General features: G+C 40.4%; 1 protein-coding gene across 25 annotated transcripts in view; it reads right to left on the bottom strand.

The window, feature by feature from the left end:
* MGA (MAX dimerization protein MGA) overlaps nt 1-19,597 on the bottom strand; it is a 49,076-nt gene that overhangs the window by 7,295 nt on the left and 22,184 nt on the right. For 6 of the 25 annotated variants that reach the window (XM_015864344.3, XM_085550287.1, XM_015864353.3 and 3 more), the window contains exons 11-22: nt 19,107-19,247; nt 18,573-18,705; nt 16,728-17,248; nt 14,996-15,281; nt 13,900-14,010; nt 12,755-13,381; nt 11,914-12,234; nt 9,939-11,632; nt 4,569-4,693; nt 3,255-3,306; nt 1,475-1,660; nt 306-417 (exon numbers count right to left, since the gene is read on the bottom strand). In XM_015864344.3, coding sequence (XP_015719830.2) covers nt 306-417; nt 1,475-1,660; nt 3,255-3,306; nt 4,569-4,693; nt 9,939-11,632; nt 11,914-12,234; nt 12,755-13,381; nt 13,900-14,010; nt 14,996-15,281; nt 16,728-17,248; nt 18,573-18,705; nt 19,107-19,247 — 4,309 coding nt within the window. Of the gene's footprint in view, nt 1-305; nt 418-1,474; nt 1,661-3,254; nt 3,307-3,416; nt 4,194-4,568; nt 4,694-9,938; nt 11,633-11,913; nt 12,235-12,754; nt 13,382-13,899; nt 14,011-14,995; nt 15,282-16,727; nt 17,249-18,572; nt 18,706-19,106; nt 19,317-19,597 lie in introns of those variants that run through there. The other 19 variants (XM_085550284.1, XM_085550300.1, XM_015864346.3 and 16 more) reach the window with 15 other exon arrangements.

Below are 19,597 nucleotides of genomic sequence, written 5' to 3'. Positions count from 1 at the left end.
AATCAGTCACAGAATTATTTTTTTTTCCCCACTAAAACATACCCAACACACAGGAACTCAGGCCCATGGCTTGCAACACAGAGATTATTCTACGTTTCCTTTAGGCATTAAGGAAAACAAAAGCATTTCTTATCAGTGTGAGTGTATCACTAAGTCGGAGCTTGACATGCCTGGGTCTACCTAAATTTACATGAACACTGATAACTTACCCAGATCCCCCCCCAAGACTAGATCTACTCTGTTCCACAACTGAAAGTTTTTTCTTTTATTATTCGATGTGGTTTGTGCCTAAAAAACATCCTCACCTGAAAGTATGGAAACTTTCCGAATCAAAGTATCCTGTTTGCGTGCCAATAAGTTCTTCAGTCCAGTAAGCTTATCTGCATGATCAGTCAATCCCTGGATTTCATCGAAGGCCTATAAAAATATCAGGAAAATTATTTATAAATGAAGAACACACACACAAATTAGAAAATATTTTTCCTTCCAAGAAAGCTTTATGAAATTTATTCAGACATTCTTTTATCATCACGAGAAAGCAGGACTCAGAATCAGAATGTAAAGTGTATCACATCATCATATCATTTTAGTTGAAAAGTGATAAACATACTGGTCACCCCCAGCCCCCACCCCAAGTTCTTCCATTTTAAAGAAAATCTATCTCACCATGTCAGGGTACAGCTGATGAACATCATTATGTACCTACAACTTATGTTTTGTTTCCTATGTGATGGGGCAGTGCAAGTTAACAGATGACACAAAGCTGAGAGGAGTGGCAGACACACCAGAGGGTTCTGCTGTTATCCAGAGTGAAATTAACAGGTTGAAGAAATAAGCCAGTAGAACAATTCTAGGCACCAGTACATACTAGAAGTCACCCAATGAGAAAGGAGCTTTGTAGAATCTGGAAGAACCTGGAGGTTCAAACTGACACCAAGTTGAACATAAGCCAGCAATACGCCCTTGCTGCAAAGTGGACTAACGACACACTGTGCTGCAATAAGCAAATTATTGTCAACAGGACAGGGTGGGTAATACTTTCTCTCTTCTTAGCACTGGTGAGGCTACACCTAGAGTAGTGTTCAGTTCTGGGCTCCCTAGTACAAGAGAGGCACAGGCACACTGAAAAGGACCACAAGATGATCAGAGGCATCTCTCCGCTGAAGAAATTCTGAGACTCTACAGCCTAGAGAAAGCTTGGCAGGGAATCCTATCAACGTACATAAATACCTGAAGAGAGGGTAGAAAGAAGATGGGGGTGACAGAGCACAGGCTTGCCCACAGAGGCTGTAGAGTCTCCCCACTTCAAGATCTTCTAAAGATGCCCAGACACAAGTTTGAACAACCTCCTCCAATTGGACCTGCCTGAGCAAGGGCTGGACCAGAGAGCCCCCAGAAGTCCCTTCCAAACTCAACAACACCGCAATACTTTGTCCAGATTAAAGCTCCCTCACCGAGGCTTCAAAATACTCACTTGCTTGAGAATGTAGCATTTAGACACTTTGGGAAGACTCTGCAACCCCAGAGCTCTCTTCAGTTTTTCAAAGAGATCTCTCATTTCATTACGTCGTCGGCGCTCATTTGCTGTGTGTGTCTGGCGGTAGTATGCAAAAATATCTACCTGGGACTTCGGCCTTCTGCTCCAGATTCGACGATTCCACTGGAAAAGTAACCACATGGACCAGTTTAAAGAAAAAAGGAATTCTAACAGCAAACTATTCAAAGGCATGCTTCATTTGCAATGTCTCAACAGACACCTGAAGATATCACATCATGCTATTCATTTATTATGTCTTCATGAAAGCACAGTGTCAGAAGCATGAAATGCTGACCAACAAAAAATGACCAATGTAATCACATCAATCCTATAAAGAAACGATCACGAGCAGCCCTTTCCATCTGCGAGCGTTCTGTTTTTGCAGTACAAGGCTACGTGGGTAAGCCATGGTGTTACAGCAAAGTCACACATTTGAGCCCAGTGGTTTTTTTCTGTTTGTCAAAACTCACACTAGTAAATGAAAATATCCATTTTTTTTCCCTGACGTTGAACTGATTTCATTTGTATTTTCTTTGATGGGTAAATATAAATAGGAGTGGACAGACATACGATACCGCTGATACTGAACAGCCCAGACATGTACCAATTAACAATGTCAAGGTCAGACTCTGATTTTGATTAATTTTGTTTGTGTCCACAAATCCTGACAGGCACTGATTACCCTCACAGGTTTAAATATTTGGGTTTTTTTTCAGCATTACCCTCACAGTTTTTCTATTATTATGATATTTACTTTATGATGAAATAATACTTTAGAAATCTGTATGTAATAATTTGATGTCATTTTTGGGCCTGCTACGAATCCCAGTGAATCAGCAGAAAGACTAATTGGGTTCAGCAATGATATTCCTGAGCCCTTTGGCCTTGGGAGGAGTCTGAAGGCTGACTCCCTACGCTGACTTTTGCCCTCATAGGCAGAATAAGCACAAGTAAGGCTGTAATTCCATCTGCTCTTCTGCTGGGCACAAAATTCCTTTACAGGAAGGGCCTCTTGCCAGTTTCAAGGGCAGAGGGAGTAACACATGAAGGAGGGAAGGTGCCCTAAAACCCATCTTCATCTCAGGCAAAAACGTATGTACCAGTCTGCTCTAATATACAAGACATTCACCAAATTCACAACCCACCTCAAACCCCACCCTCCCAACAGGCAGCTTTAAGCTGACTTCAGGTGCATCGCTGACAGTCATCACAGTTAGTGAAATATGCCCTAAAGTGACCCTAATGTACCGCATAAGTTCATGGGGACAGCTATGAGTTTAGCTTCAAAAGGCTTCTGCACTGTCTTTAACTTGCATAAGGATGCATTATTTAAGCTACTGTTTTCAGAAATCCTTTGCCCAATGCTGCAGTCTATATAATCCCACATATTATTGTTTTACGTATTTTATGGTATTATTTTAACTTATGTACAAGTTATTTACACCAAAATCACAGAACCTTGAAGAACACAACAGCAAGTAAGAGGCAGGTATTTCTTCTGTACAAGAAGTTGAGTAAGAAATCGCTGACGGCAGTTGCAGCCCTTCTTTCTTAAATGAGATCTGAACTGCTTCCCCCTTCCCCAACACATATTTTGTTTCTTGCATTTAATCATCAATACACAGAAGGAAGATAAATTGCATTAGAGCTGCGCTCAACATGAAAATTTATCTTTAAAATGGAGATGTGATACCAAAAGGAAGAGGAGAGCGTATACCTTCATAGGATTTTCTGATAATTTTTCATCCGAAGCATTACGAGCATGGTATCTGGAAGAAAGGCAGAGAGTTTTTCCCAACACTACTCATCTCATGCACTCTATCCTCGTTAAGTATTTTTCAACAGCCCAGAATTGCTCAGCTTTATCCCCTGAAATTAATTTTTCCTTTTAACTACACACAAGCAGAATACTGTTCATCTTTCTCAAGGAAGTCAACTATCTTCAATGCCACCGTCCTGGAAAAAAAGAAATCAGCTGGTCCAAAAGCTGTAAAATTAGCCCACAGTTCAACAGTGAATTAAGCCCGTGTCTGTTAACTTTAGGAAGCAGTTCTATTTGATTTTACAGAGCATTTTGGCTGTTGTTTTCTTTTTGTAAACACGGCTTAACAGATGATGTAACCACCTCCCTCCCACAACAAAGATCAACCAATCAAAATCCTCACCTTCATTTCTATCCTTACATATAAAAACAGCTTCCTCATATTATTTCTCAGGCATTGAAGAAAACAAAGAACAACACACATATGAAAGAATTATTTGTACACTGCAGCATGTTGACAGCTTATAGAGAACGGCTGATTCGCTCTCAAAGAATGAAAGCTGAGCTGCACCTTTGGAAGAAAAAAAGCCCAGAACCACCTGGGAGAAACAGAGTAACTCCCATCAGATTACTGCTGAGGAACAGCCATGACCGTCTTTACATACTTTAAATAAACAATGTTTTTACTTTGCATTGTCGTAATAAATGCAAATGTAGCAGCAGCAGCAACAACAAATAAAATGACAACAAAAAAAGAGCCAAGCTACCCAACCATGGCAGACTACATACAGATAAGAATCTTAAGGCTTTCTTCACTGGGGGCAGTGGTTCCAAAGTCAAAGCTTTCATTTACAGGATCATGGATGAAATCCATGACTGCTCCTGCCTAGATATCTACCAGCAAGAAAAAACAAAACAGAAGCTTGCAAAATCATATTTAAAATTCAGGCAGCCATGCTTATAATATTCACTTTGCAGGAACTGAGTCAATTCACTAATAAATATTACATATTGCAAGATACATATCCTCATGAACAAATCAATTACAAAGAAATGTAAAAGACAAAACAAAACAGAAGCTAAGATACCTCACATCTACTCTTAGTTCTGTCAGCCCCATCCTCACAGACACAAAGGTGCACCAACACTTAGGAAAACCTGACACCTTGCTTTATCTTACCATTACGTGAAATCTCTTGTTTAATAGGCTTACTCAGTATTAGCTCAGCAATAAAATACAGAACTGTAGTGCTCTCCAAGGATGCTTACTTCTCTTTGGAAGGTCGGATATTAGCAGCTGTGGCCTTCAGACGGGCAATGTTAATCTTCTCTGAAAGCTCCTCCACGGTCTCAATGTCCACCTGCTCGTCATCCTCACTGTATTCACACGCATCCTGGAACAGTTTTTGTTTTGTTTTTTAAAAATGAGTATCTACTTCGCAATAGAGCTCAGGCCAAAACACTTCAGTCTCAAAACAGTAATATTAAGAACCTTTAAAGAATGGCACTCTTCTGCTACGCCAGCCAATAAACAGTGCTAAGCAGGCAGCTCCTGTAACTGTCATCCGAGGAATGTCTCCCCACTAGTAACTTCACCACATTCACGTCCACTAATAAATGTCAATTTTATAGATGATGCAACTCATTAGTGACAGAACACAGTGACGCTGCTGTCTGAGGAAACTCTTATTAGAAAGGAGAACCCACTTCAACTTCTCAAATGGCCGTGGATTAGACTACAGTGATGTAATAAAAACAAGAATAAAATAAGAGTGGCCTACATTGTCCCACAAGCATAACTAACATGTTGTTAATGATGAATACTTACACAGTTATCACTCAAGAAATTCATACCTGTGAAGTTCTTAACTATGTTAATAGAAACATTCCTGATTTGCAGCAAGGAGCAACTCCTTGCTGATAATTTCCTTTATGACAGAGGACTACCATCTCTGATTGCTTCGAATGCGATACAGTGAAGAGCACAGTAAATTGCCCTGTCAGCCCCCAGTGCCCATTTAGAGTGACCACTACAAGTTGCCACAGAAAATAATCTGGATTTTTCAAAGTCTTGTATAATAACATCTCCCATGGCTGTGTCACAGTGGCTACAGAAAACAGCAACCACTGTAAAAAATTAAGTCTGCCTTCCGTTACTAATGCCTATGTTGGTAATAGAGCCGTTAGTAAAGTATATAGTGTGTTCATGCATATATACACAGAGAGAGAAAGAGTAAACACATTTATAATGTGTATGTATATGTATAGCACATATAATACATCCACAGAAGCACACACATTACAGCCTACAGAATCTTCTAATCTTTTAAGCAGAATGAAACCATGTACGGTCCTCTATGCAAAAAATACAGACTTCTGAACTTCTCACATATGGACAAGCTGAAGCTTCTTCCTGAATGATGAATTCTCAAGAAATTACTAATGAAATAAGGGAAGGTGAATCTCAGAGTCAAAGTCAAACCAGAACTACATTTCCATTTGCCTGACTGAAAAGCAAAGAATGATCCACATTTGTACAAAGTCACGAAACTGAAGAATGTAAACATGAGTCTGAAATTAAGGTCTTATACCTGGGAAGAGAGAAGGGAAGGGTAAGCAAAATGGAACAAATTTAATTAGAAGATGGAATACACTAAAATTACACCATTTTCCACCTTCTGTGGAGCTTCAACAGGAAACACAGCACAGCTGTCTCCACAGCTTTTTTTTTTATTAATCCACTATGAGCACTAGTAATTCTTATTTGATCTCCTTGATCACTCATAAAACATCCCTTGCTGTTGGAAACCCAAAGATATCTCCTCTAGCATTCCAATTTTATCCTGTGATCCTAGAGGCAAGAGATGCAGAGTTTCTCTTAAGAGAGTGAAGCCATGCAGGGAATGAGGCTTCTGCAGGGTTGCTCCAAAGATGCTAGAATTAAGAGTGAGGAAAAAAACCCCAAACAACCATGAAATTAACTTCTACTAGAACCATTACCACAGTAAAGCTGTTGAATGGTGACAAGTTGCCCTGGGCTAACCAAAGGGCTGAGAGAAACATCCAGATAGAGCTGTTTTCATGGTGAAACTTGTTACATGTTATCAGACTCAAAAAATAGCATTCAAAACCTGAGGCACGGTGTATTTTCCAAAGAAGACAGAATAACTCTCCCCTGACCACTGAGAACATCACCTCTTCAAATGTACAAGTCCTGCCTGCAGACAAGTAAAACAATCAACACTTCCTACTTTTAACAACAAAGGCAAAAATGCTTCAGGATGAAAAGTCTTCCCTCTCTAATTGTTTTTTTCCTGAATTCCCACATTAGGAAATGTATCACCATTACATGTAACTACAAAGTCCACTTCTTAAGTTCTGCCATGAGATCAGCTATATCTGACATGTAGTAACAATCCCCCCTTGGCCAAATTCTCCATACAGCTTAGCATGACTTCTTCTTTGGTTTCAACTTCTAAAGAGCCTGTGGAAGCTTCACCTTTCTAAAGTTAGCAAGTCCCACATTTCACAGAACCACAGAATTTCTGGGTTAGAAGGGACTTTAAGGCTCATCCAGTTCCAACTCCCCACCATTGGGTGGTGAAACTTCCTACTAGACCAGGTTGCCCCAAGCACCACCCAACCTGGGTCTGAACATTTTTTCCCCAGCTGTGTCACCCACAACTTGTCTAGGGAAGCTGTCTGTCACCCTCGTAGCAAGAAACTCCCTCCTCTTATCAACTCTCCTTTTTTTAGTTTAAAACCATTAACTCCAATCTTGATCTCTGTGATAAGTTTTTTCTGCAATAGTGAAAAACAGGTCCAGCAACATCTCTCCTCTGATTGGACCTTCTATCACCTGTACTGGGAAGTTATCCTCAATGCATTCCAGAAGCTATAAAACTCCTAAATGCCTTTGACCTTAAAATAATGGGGACACAACCCTGCACTAAACCAAAACCTAAAGCTGCTACAGAAACATCAGCACTTTTCCCCTCTCTGCACTTCAATGCCTGTTTCTAAGTGCATTCTTCTGCTCCTGGCCGCCTACATCCCTCTTGCTGGTTCCTGAACAGCAAATTGCCTAATGGCATCAGGTTTTCTGTGACAGTAATAAGGAAAAAGGCAGATAACACACATCCCTAGAGATTACCCAAGGAAACTCTTCATTTCATGGATCTGCCTTGTATTCTACAGTGTCTGCAGATCTCACATGTGACATATCCGTATCAAAAGCTCAGATCTTGGAAAACCTGTCTACTCATTAACAGGGACTGGACTTAGGTATCTGTAGTTCTTCACAAAGGACTTCTGCCACTCAATATTGGGTCTTCTCAACCTTAAGAACTAGCATAAATTCTAACAACTCATAGTTATGGGAATGCCACTTTAACGAGCACCATTTGCTGTTGAGGAAGGTGTTTGTTCAGACCTGTAAACTACTCTTGGAAATCTTCTCTATGCTTCCCACTCCTCAAGTCATATTAGCCACAAAGCTCTAGTGTAACTCTCAAGGGTTGAGCAGCTCCAACTCTTCTGAGGTCTTTCAGGCAGAATTAATCACAGAAGCAGTGCTACACAGAGGAATGCAAAAGGTTTAACACTGACCCACTTTCATACTCCTACTTCTGTTCTGTGTTTTCAGGCCACTGCTGATAAACTTCAGCCCATTCTTAGCAAAGGAATTTGTTTCCTCATGAAATAAATAATAAAAAACCATAACCTGCACACCTCAGGAGCACAGGAAAGGGAATGGCCCATCAAGAAATATTTTCCTCATTCTGTTGATCTACTGAAAATGTCATCAGTAACAATTAATTAAATAAATAAATAGCAATGCTTTACTGCAATTGTCCCAAACAGGTGATCCTGGCTGCTTCAAGTCTTCTTGAGACAAATCTATTCTTACCAACAAGCCCCCAGGGCAGAAGACTACAGACTTACTTAACTAGATTTAAAACTGAATTCTCCATTAGGCTTTGACGTGTTAACTCAAGCTGCAGGCAGCACACACTGACGCAGCAAGAATTCAACCAAATTCTGAACAGGTTTTAAAATTCCTCAAGATCTCAATGCCCAGCTTTGCTGCTCTAGAACCAAAGCTAGTTTAATCAAGTTTGTATAAGCTTATGGTAAATACTTAGAAAATACCTCGTATGGTTCCCTGAACTGTACTAACCACTTCGGAAACATGCAAAATACACTTCTTCCAAAACAAATTCTTCTTAGAATCTCTGATAATTGGTTTTATTGTTCTTTCATAGGACATAAATAAAACACACAGATCTTTAAAACATCAGTCCTGGCAACAGGCTCCTCTGTGACCAAGACACTGTGTTTTTTATCTGTTTGTAAACAGATTCTTAAGGCTACTTTGTCTGAGGTTTATTGGGCAACTGATAACTACGAACTGCAGTTCTCTAAACTTGATGATAACGCTGCTGAAGACACAGAACTGTCAAACTGCCACCACCCCAACAACACAAGGCAGCAATAGCTCAATTTTGCAAATTGGAAGAGCTTCCAAAAATCACAGATGCTTTTGTTTTCATCACCTTCACGCAGCTGGGATGCTACTATCACGGCTGAAAACTGTGAGCTGCTATACCAATTCATTTGTCTATTTCTTTCTTAAATAAAATATGTTCTTCAAAAGCTATGGCTGCTGGCTCAACTGAGTTAGTCTGAGTATCATTAGAAGAGGAAGTAGTCTAATTTGGTCTTGAATAGTAGATAGGAATTAATAGACAAGGGATAAAAGAATTTTACATAATTGGAATTATGTATCTGGAGCTTCATATTCTGAAAAGGCTAGCGCGGACTACCATATTTTAATCCATTTACTCTTCAATTCTTCTCCCTTTTATCTCTTTCTACTTTAATCTCACCCCCCCCCCATCCCCCAAAAGACTGATTTCTTACATCATTTACACCAACCAGAAAATCCCAACTCTGTATCTTTAACTAACAGTGCACTGTTTCTGAAGCTGCATACAACAGAAATGTAAGAAGAGGTTACACGTATGACTGTTTCAGCTTTGGAACAAAATCAGATGGAAACTCTACTAACATTAAAACCTAAACTTATCTTACAGAGATTAACCACATTGCTTCCCTTATCCTGTGGCTTCTGTAACCAGTTTCTTTTCTATTGAACACAGAATGACAGCTTTCAGTGCTACTTGAATTTATTACTAAACTTCAAGAGGAATTCCAGGAACAATTCAAGCATTCCTTCCAGAAACAAATGTTAAGTAATAAGAACTAGGAACATCCAGTAAAAGGAAACAGCTTAAAATATGAGAAATTCCAGACTGACACAATTTAGAATTCCATGTCATATTAGCCAGAACCAAGTTGCTTGAGTCAATATAGTAGCAATGCCACATGTAACAGTAACACTTTGACTACAGCTGTTTCAACGTAACACATAATGAGAAACAGTTTCCAAAAGGCCACTTACATGCCTCCCAGTAAAAAAAAGAATTTACAGTAAAGAAGTCAGAAACATTTTCACTTGGGAACCATATCTAGGATTTCTACAGAAACTGAAGCCTAGAACACAATTATACTTTTCCTTTCCAATCCATGGATGCTGGTTAATTAAAAGAAGTCCCTTCATAAAGAGTAAATACTTACCACTTTTTCAACATCTATTTCCTCTTCACTTGAGAAATCAAAAGCGCCATCCAGTATCTCATCAGCAGAATCATCAGTTTTTTCATCTTCATCATCATCATCATCTTCTTCTTCCTCTTCCATATAACCAGTTGTATCAGTAGTGGGCGTAGAACTCTTCTTGTGATGCTTGGGTTCCTGTGCCTTCTGCTCAGGTATCATGAAGTCTCCTCTCTCAGATCTGTCAGCTTTCTTATCTGCTTCACTTCTGTTTTCTGAAACAGGAGCAATGCTGGATATTTTGCTCCAAGAACTGTTAGCATGTATTACAGTATCTTCAACTGTTTTGATTTCCTCCTGAGAATCAACAGCACCTTCTTCTTCGTTTTTAATGCCTTCCTGCGTGGCTATGTTGGTTTTGCCTTCCTCAGTACTTACCACCTGCTTATCTCCCAAAGCATTATGTTGCTCTTCTGCAGAACTTATTTCAGACTTGTTTGGTTTTTTCTCTCTCAAGCTTTCTGCTTCTGCAGAGTCCCTGCACTCCCTTTTTTCCACTTCTGGCTGCACAAGACCATCCTGGAATTCTTTTTTGTTCTGAGACACTTCAGCTCCTGTCTGTCTGTCTTTGTTCTCCAGCTGCGTATCTTGCTCTTGCTGTCTCTGGGACTGCCCAGAACTTTCTTTGTTACTCTCTTTCATATGTGTCTGCACTTCACCTTCCTGCTCTTTAATTGGTTTATCTTCCCTTTCAGTATGTATTTGTTCTTTTTCATGGTTCTTCAACCGTGCAGTCTCTTGATCCTTAAGACTCTGAGCATGTGCATCATTCACAGGAGCAACTAGAGAATGATCTAATGATTCACAAACTGTTTCAGAAACAGTTGAAACAGCCCCTACATTTTCAGAAGAGACACAATTCTCTTTCACCTCTGTGATTGCTTCATTTTCCTCATCACTCGGCTTTTCGCTGATGTATGAATGGTCACATGATATAACATCCGTGGAAACATCATTCTGAAGACAGGGGCCATCACCACCAGAACCCTCAAGCACCTTTGTATCCTTCTCAAATGCCTCTAAAGCAGTGGAACTTTTAACGGGTGTGACTGTCCCAGACACTGACTCTTCAACATTATTTGACTGGTTTACTGACACCTCCGTTTCTTCTTGTTTGCCAACTGACACCGTGACCTCAGTCTCTGCAACTGCAGTCTCCTCTGAGTGCAAATCCTTCCCTGTTTCTGTTTGCTGAGCAGCACCCGAGTCATCTTTCTGGCTTACTTTCTTGGAGTCCTTCTTCATCTGAAGAGATGCAAAATGGTGAAGAATGGAGTTCGGTACAGTCTTCTGTCCTGGGAGCTGAAGTAAAGCAAAACTACCAGATTGTAAAGGTACGACATTAGCATTTGAAGCTGGTAGAACGCCTGAGTTGCCAGTTATTTTTGATTCAGCGGTGGTTAGATTTGTCACATTACTAGCAGCAGGAGTTGAGATCTTTAGAGTCAGAGTGCCTGCTTGTGACACGTAACTTGTTACTGGAGGAGGAGCAGAAGATGCATGAGTAGCTGGAGTGGTCGTAGAGGATGACTTGGGTCCTGCAGTTTGTGCAGTTGAATTTTTGACAGGAGAAGAGGAAGACGCAGAGGAAGCAAGAGAAACAGGTGGCTCAGGAGGCTTGGAAGGTGTAGGCAACCGAATTCCTACAATAGATCCTGTGAAGAAAAGAAAATACCAGCTTATACTTGCCCATACAGTTTTCTTTCAGAATACGATGCTGTACCAGAAGCAGCCAGCATTCTCACAGATCACAACATAACCAGTGTCATAACAATTTCTTAGGGAAAAAGTCAGTACTGAATAAAGTAAACTATTCAATTTTTATACCTTGCTCTATTACTTTCAGTAGGATAAACGAGTATCACAGACAGAAATACGGTGCAACAGACGTAAGTAACACATCAATCAACCAAGAAAGAAACCTTGGGCTTTGTACCTGGATTGCGGAACATCGCCGGCTGCTGCATGTTAGGCTGGACACTGGGCTGGGCACCTGGAGCTCGAAAATGCTGCAGTGGGACAAGCTGAATTATCTGTCCATTAGGATGCCTGAACAGGTTCACCCCACCAGGGCTCCTGAGGGGCTGAAGAATCATCCTCTGTTTCTGAGGAATCTGCACACTGTTTAACGGTCGCAAAGCAGGGGATGTCTGAGGCACTGGAATCAACAACAGTCGCGGTCCTACACGTTTCTCTGTTCCAGGAGTTATCTTTGGAGGCGTCTTATTTAGAGCTTGTGTTTGTGGAGTAGCATCTTCTAAAACAGTTTTTAAAGTTACATAAAATCAGGTTAAGAAAACATTCTATAAATCATGTATTATCCTTAAATCAAGCACAGATGTTTTAGAAACAATTGGATCTTTATACACACATCTAGTTCTCAACCATGACTCAAAAAACCCCCAAGTAACAGTGAAAAGGTAATTCCACGCCTACTTCTTCAATTCTATACCAGTAGTGAAATCATAGCAATCACAGTAATAACGGTGCTACACATTTCTACAAGCCAAGAAACAATGGGAGAATTCAAGCTCATTTCACAGCAGACACTGACCAGGTAACTTCTTTTTCGCCCTTTTCTAATAGTTCAGGCTAGGCTGGAATAAAAAGAAGCCACTTAAGAGATTACATTTCTTACCTCATTTTGGAAATAACGGTGAGACAAATGAGTCTATACTTAAAATGGGTTCTGCCAATTGCATATTGTGATCCAACAATGAATGAGGAAAGAAAAACGTGAGCATTTGCAACAATACACTGAGGCAGACAAGTCTTACCTCTTTTTGGAGCTATTGAAGGAGCTGACTTCACTCCTGATAATATAATTGGAACGGAGCTGACAGAGGAAGCTGGTGTGGTTACCACAGATGTAGCCACTGCAGTTGTTAGTACAACTGTAGAAGGGGATGTCGTGACAACAGGACAAGTAATTGTTGGTGCTGTTACTACAGTAGGGAGTGACAGAGTTGGTACTGGAGCAGCAATCACAGTTGCTTTTGTTATGTTCACAGTGGCAGTAGAAGTGGCAGCTGAGGAAGTGGTGCAAGTGTTGATTCCAGGTGTTGCAGAAGCACCTGTGACTGTAATTGCAGGAGAGGATACAGTTTCATTAGCTCTTGCTTGGCTAGGAGCAGACACAGTAGATGGTGCCACACTGGTACTTTCTACAGTAACAGGAAAAGTGGTGGTGGCTGTAGTGACCCCAGGAGAGACAGTGCACTGAGCTGGAGCCAGACTTGAGGGAACCACAGGAGTGACAACCATGATTGGTGTAGTATTGACACTGAACTTCTGTGGCCCTGACACAGGCTGGCATGTGCTCACTGAAGGAATCTTCTGCTGCAGAGCTCCAACTTTGTTCATCACAAACTTTGTGAACACACCGCCAGGGCAGTGTCGAACAGCTGCAAACAAAAACTTGCAGGTCAAAATTTTAATAGACTTTTCTTTGCTCTTCTTCAGGCACTACAACTGTCACTTCATCAAGAATTTGGGTTTCCATTCAATTTATGAATACCTCGTAATTAACCTGAAACCTTCATGGCAGTCCTGAACGACTCACATATTAGAAATATGCATATATTCTACTGCACTTCCTCCTGGTCATACAAAAAAAAATGAGGTCTTGAGGTGCTATGTTATTCACCATGAAACTATGAATATATAATTTCAGTACAAGGAAACAAATGACTAGGTACAATAACAGGCTCAAACTATGTTCTGAATCTCAAATTCTTCCTGTAGCAGTTTTTTCAATCTTCCTCTATTTCACTGCTTCTTGATTTTCTGACTGTATATAAGTTTAAAACAGCCACAGAGGAAGGAGGACCACAGGAAGAAATCACTATTGGGAAGCTCCTTCCCCTCATCCCTTGCTCTCCAGGGATCAGAATACCGTATCTGTATCACTCCAGATACTTACAGGTGAGGAACAGGACCCAGATACATAGTACAACAGCACAGAGATCACCGCACAAGCCCAACTTAAGTATATATGCAACGATTGCTTCAACCATCAATGAAATGCAGCCACCTTTTGAACAGTGCATTAACATGTAAAAAAAAAAGTAGTTTTACCACAGGAAGAACAACACAAACATTTACAGTGCAAGGAAAATTTAGGCAGAAGGAAACAGAACCATAGTTAACATTTTGCCAGGACACAGGTAACATCCTTTTCTCTTGCAAAGCTTCTTCAGATATTTTGTGAAGATGGGGGAAAATGTGTGGCTGGGAACTAGATTTCTTTGTTGGTTTTTGTTGTTGTTTAAAGTCATGCTAAACACGGTATTTAAAAGCAAATTCACCTCTTGCCATGCTGGGTAAGCACTCCAGTACCAACTCAGACACAAGTACCAAATGCTTTTCCTGATATTCCTTCCTCAATAAAACAAACAAACAAAAAAAACCTGGCAAAATAAAGAAACTTCAAGAGTGCTGACTAAGTCCAACCCTGTTTAGCTTGTGAAATCCAATGAGACCACAGACCACTGTAGTTATCAGCTGCACACCTGTTCTTTTGCTAATCCAGACTTGGAACGTCTTGTATTTCACTGTACTGCTTCATGCAGCTTTGCTGGTCTCATAGGTTCCAATTCTAAGTTCAACACCATCAGAAAAACAAACTTTGAAGAACTACAGCTCAGAGTTATCCTTTCCAACTTTAAACCCCCATTTTCATTTCAGTGCTTGATGAGAAGCAATTAAAAAATCATAGTAAAAAAACTCTCAGAACAAAAATTGAAGCTCAATGGGCATCTGTACCTCTTCTCCCTTGTTTCTTGAAAATATGCTCTAGTATTGTTAGTAAAATAACTGAAGTCAACACCACTAGTCTTACTGTGAACTCAAAATAAACCTTTCTACTTTAGAGAGGTTATTTATTGCAGAGGCAGCTTAGTTGGCAAGTCAGCCAAAGGCAGCAAGTACTGTTGCTAAGAAATCAACAGCAATGCTGTACACTTGCTTTTTATTTTACCTTCACGCAATTTAAAATACAGTAATAAGTTCCAACCTACCTATCTGTCTCAGTGGTGGGAAAAGAGCATTCAGAGTCTTCACACTGGGGTCTGAAGTAGTGCTGGTGGAAGATGTAGTTTTGGGAGCTGATGTTGTGGGCACCTGGACTGATGGTGTCCCAGAAGCATTGGATGCTACCTTGGAGATCACAGTACTGAGGGTTGACTTATCAAGTACTGTGGGTCGCAGCCTGCCTGTGGCATAAGCAGCTAGCCGACTGGCGGGATGTAATGCCCCCATCTGTCCCAAAAGCAGTTTGGCCTGAGGATACCTTTTATCATTAACCTGAAAAAAGTGGAAAAGGGAAATTTTGTGAAAAGGATGCTAGTTCACCACCTCTGGAGAGGTGTTTCATTCCACAGGACTTCTAAGCGTCCTCTTCAAAAAACAAAAACAAAGAGCCACATTACAGTTCAGAATGGGAACTCCTAATTTCCCTGCTGGTCAGAGTAACTTCAAGCAACTCTGTTATATCATTGTAATACAGATATTAGATGCTGCTCAAGACTCTCACACAGAGCCACAGAGTTCAAAGGAGCACAAGAAATCACTGAAATTAAGTAGAGGGAAGCTAGCACGCTTTTTTCTCTCCTACTTACACTGCAGTCCTGAGTTAAGAGTGGTTTTCCAGATATGAGGACAGTTTTAGATAGAATTCTCTAAGCTATGAACACCTGACAGTACAGAAGAAAGAACACATACATACACATCGGGACAAAACTCTAAGGACTTTGCAAAAGCTCTGTCAGCTTTCTTTTCTTGTCTGTACTGTATCACAAGCTGACCAACCTCACATTGAGATCTGCAGTTGTAACTGAGAGAACAAACAAACTTTTCTGGATACCAGGCTGTAAGCCTAGTGGTAAACAGGAAATTTCATACTAATTTGGTTGGCAGTATTGCATTTTACTTCCAGGCTGCTCAGTAGTAGCCTCTAAAAGGCACTTATTGTAACACACCGTAATGAAAAAGACCTCTACTCTTTAAAACAGGAAGTCTGCCTCTAGGCTGCTCTTTCTGCAAGCTTTTTCCTGGGAGAGCAAAGCATCTACAAAGTATTACACAAATGCACTCAATTTTCATTTTCTAATTCATACACCTCCAGTGCAAGTGGTGTTACTACGACCACAAAATATCCTTGAAAAAGAAGAGATCCTAGCCCTACAGCTCCTGCCAGCAATCCCTAATAGCACATTGGCAGCATGAGACTGCAGAGAAACGACATGCTCTGAATTTCAGTCTCTTCATCACTAACATGTACTCAGAAGACAACACGAGCTATTAGTCAAGACTAGCAAACTGAATAAAAAGCAATTTAATGTTTACGGTTTCCTTTTAAAGTTTTGTCCCAGTGAATACACCTACTCTAAAAATACTCTTTCTGCGGCTTCTGACAGCCACTTATTCAGAAGTGTTAACTGTCAAATGCATCTGCAGGGAGTTTTCAAAAGCTCAAAGATCTTGAGAAAGATTCTGCACTTGCGCCACCAAGACCTAGAAGGCCAAAAGACCAACCTAAATCACCAGACTTCAGACTTGGAATCAGATGTCCTGTTAAAAGGGACAAAGTTACAGAGAGGCAGAACCATCACTGGATATGAAGAAATCTTGTCCGGACAGTAAGAAGACTAGGTAGACAAATTAAAAGAGTGTTTGCTCTCGTCTTTAAGGGGTTCTATGATACTGGATGAAACTGAATCTAATCTCCACAGTAAAGGCAGAGGGACCCACCTGAATCAAGCCTGAGTGGCTCATATTAGCTTTGCGTTTGTTGACAACCAGCTTTCCTGCAGGAGAAATTCCTGCATAAAAAGGCAAGCCTTTGCCCCCATGCAACTTCTCCCGTAGCTTGTCCAATGTGTAAGCCTGAAAGGACTTTACATTTTCTGCTTTATCGCATGACGGCACTCCACTATCGGGAGTCTCCAAGTCAGGTGACTCAGGCTTCTCATCACTGTCCTGGTTGGATGGCACTGAAATTTTCACTCTGGAGGAGTTCACAGGAGGGTTGTCTGCATCCTGAGCTTTGTGTTCCGAATCCAATTCAATAATGAGGCTACCAACTTTGAGGCTCTGTGGCATGTTACTGTTGATGTGCTTTGATAAGATGGTCAAGATCTTATCGCAATCTTCATTCCAGTTGCAGTCAGACATAATTTCGATAAGTTTGGATGGTGCACATGGAGTGGTGGGATGAACACAGGAGGCGGAGGAAGAGTCCCCCTCACTATGGGAAGACCACGAACTTTTCTCTGAGAAAGAATTGAAATAGGTTTCTGCAATACTGTGGCATTTTAATCACCTGGATATTCAAAACAGTTTTACTCTGCCCACCTCCACCCTTGTCTCAGCTGCAGGGCAAGTACAAAGAACTGTTCAAAACATCACTTCCCCTTGCAGAGCTTCACAAGCAAGCAAAAATGCAAAACTAAGGTAACTGTTTCTCACAGTTAATTCACTGTAGCCAAACTATCTCAGGTTGTATCCCGTAGCATCTCATAAGCTAAACAAAGCTGGACCGGTTCAGTGTGTGGATGTAACACCTCCAAGCAACATCAATATGGAAAGCATCACTCATTATTCCAGAGATGGTACTTTTCTCTTGGAGTCAGAAAAGGACCAGTGTCCAATAATGCTATTTCTGACAAATAAGCCACTAGCAGAACTGTCTTTTGTGGAAGATGTTTAACAGAAGTACAACTTTTTGCTGTCATTGGAAATCCAAACGCCACTTTTTGCAAAAGTATAAGGATGTTGAGCCCTGTGTCCTGGTCATTGTAATTTTGACATACCAATTCAGTGTTTTCAACTAGTTGTATTATTTTTCCATTCCCATCCTTAAACACAGAATGCTGTTGTATACATTAAACAGTGGGGAAAAAAATCAGCTTAAAAGGGCAGCTGTATTTCATTAGTGGATGACACAATGCCTTGAGTACGTCTCATTTTAAGAACTGCAACATGATTTGGGCCATTTCAAACAGAAAGCGACAAAGATGCCTAAACCTTCCTCTTTATGAGTTACAAACTCAAAGCCACATTCATACATAATGTACTGCAAAAATTCAGTTCAACCTTTCAACTTCAACTAAAATAAACCAACATCAAACAGCTCCATATAAAGTAGAGGTACTTCTTTGACCCATACACTTCTAAGTGAAGAACACGAGGGTCCAAGACTCACAAAACCACACGTAAACTTATTACTTCTTAAGTAATGAAAAAGTAATGAGAGTAGGGAAGGAACCCTCTGATTTCCATTCCTTATTAAGTATCTAATTACCATCCTTAAACACAAGTCTGCTGTATAATACAATCTTTTATCCTGAATAAACTACTGTAACACAACCTTGGTGCGATGGCAAATACTTGGGAGTCAGCCTGCTGTATCTCCCACATTACACACGTACAACTGATTAAGGAAAAAGGAAACTGCAAGCACATCATAAGAGTTTTATTGGCAATTGTAGGAACTCCCACAGCAAACGCACTCGTTTCATCAATAGTTCCTTTCTTTTTAAGGAAAAAATGCAAAACTATCAACACATTGAATTATACTCAAGATTCAGCTCTTACCTCCACATTTTTCAGGGTCTTTGTTTATCTCACTGGTTTCCTTCTTACAAGATTCTTTCTTAGAAGACTCTTTTTTAGGTAATTCTTTCTTAGAAGTTTCCTTCTTCGAAGCTGGAAGTCCTTGTTCATACATCTGTGGAAAGAAAAAAGATGTAAACAAAATATTAACTTTGTGTATCCTCTTCCATAATAAAAACACATCACAAAATACAGTAGTTTGTCACATTATCATCCAGAACCACAGAAAGTATTTTAACTTTGACAGAAACCAAATGTTCATCTTCTAAGAGCAATTTTAAGACTCATGCAATGAGGCATTCCGCAGCCAGGAATTTCCACAGAGAAGACAATTTATATCATAGTAACAAGGTAAGCTCACCATCACTGCATGCTAATTGGGTTCCATCACTACATCACCATCAAATAAAAGCCAAGCTGCCACGTTATGTAGAAGTTCCAGAGGAAAAATTTTTTCCCATTTCCAATATTTCTACCTGTTGTACAATATATGCCAGACACAGTGTAATTTCTTACCTTTACAAAAGAACTCTGTGAATCCTTTTGATCCTTCTGTTGCTTTTTTTCCTCCTTCCCAGGCTCGTATACTCGAACCCGTGCACAAGTCATCATACTTTCAAAATACAGGTAGACAGGATCCTTGTCCTCTTCTCGAATCTACACACACACAAAAAATACACCTCTGCCTTCTGGATGTGCACTCAATTTATAAAGCAGTTTTGCTATCTAAAAAAAATTAACATTACTCCTACAGTAGTAAATATAAAAAGAAAGCTCTAGTATTAAAAGTTGAATCTTTCCTCCCGCCCCACCTACGGAGGTGTTCAAAGCTAGGCTGGATGGCGCCTCGGACAATCTGATCTAGCTGGTAGCAACCCTGTTCAGGGCAGAGGGGTTGGAATTGGATGATCTACCAACCCCCATTCCAACCCAAGCCACTCTACAATACCATAGCTCAGCCTACAGATTGCTCCCAAATTACAATGGGGAAGAAAAACAGGAAAAAA

Source organism: Coturnix japonica, chromosome 5 (assembly GCF_054131305.1).
Source record: "Coturnix japonica strain WE chromosome 5, WE-NBRP24, whole genome shotgun sequence".
Lineage (NCBI taxonomy): Eukaryota > Metazoa > Chordata > Aves > Galliformes > Phasianidae > Coturnix > Coturnix japonica.
The sequence above is the reverse complement of the archived record's forward strand: the minus strand, read 5'-3'. Positions and strand labels throughout refer to the sequence as shown.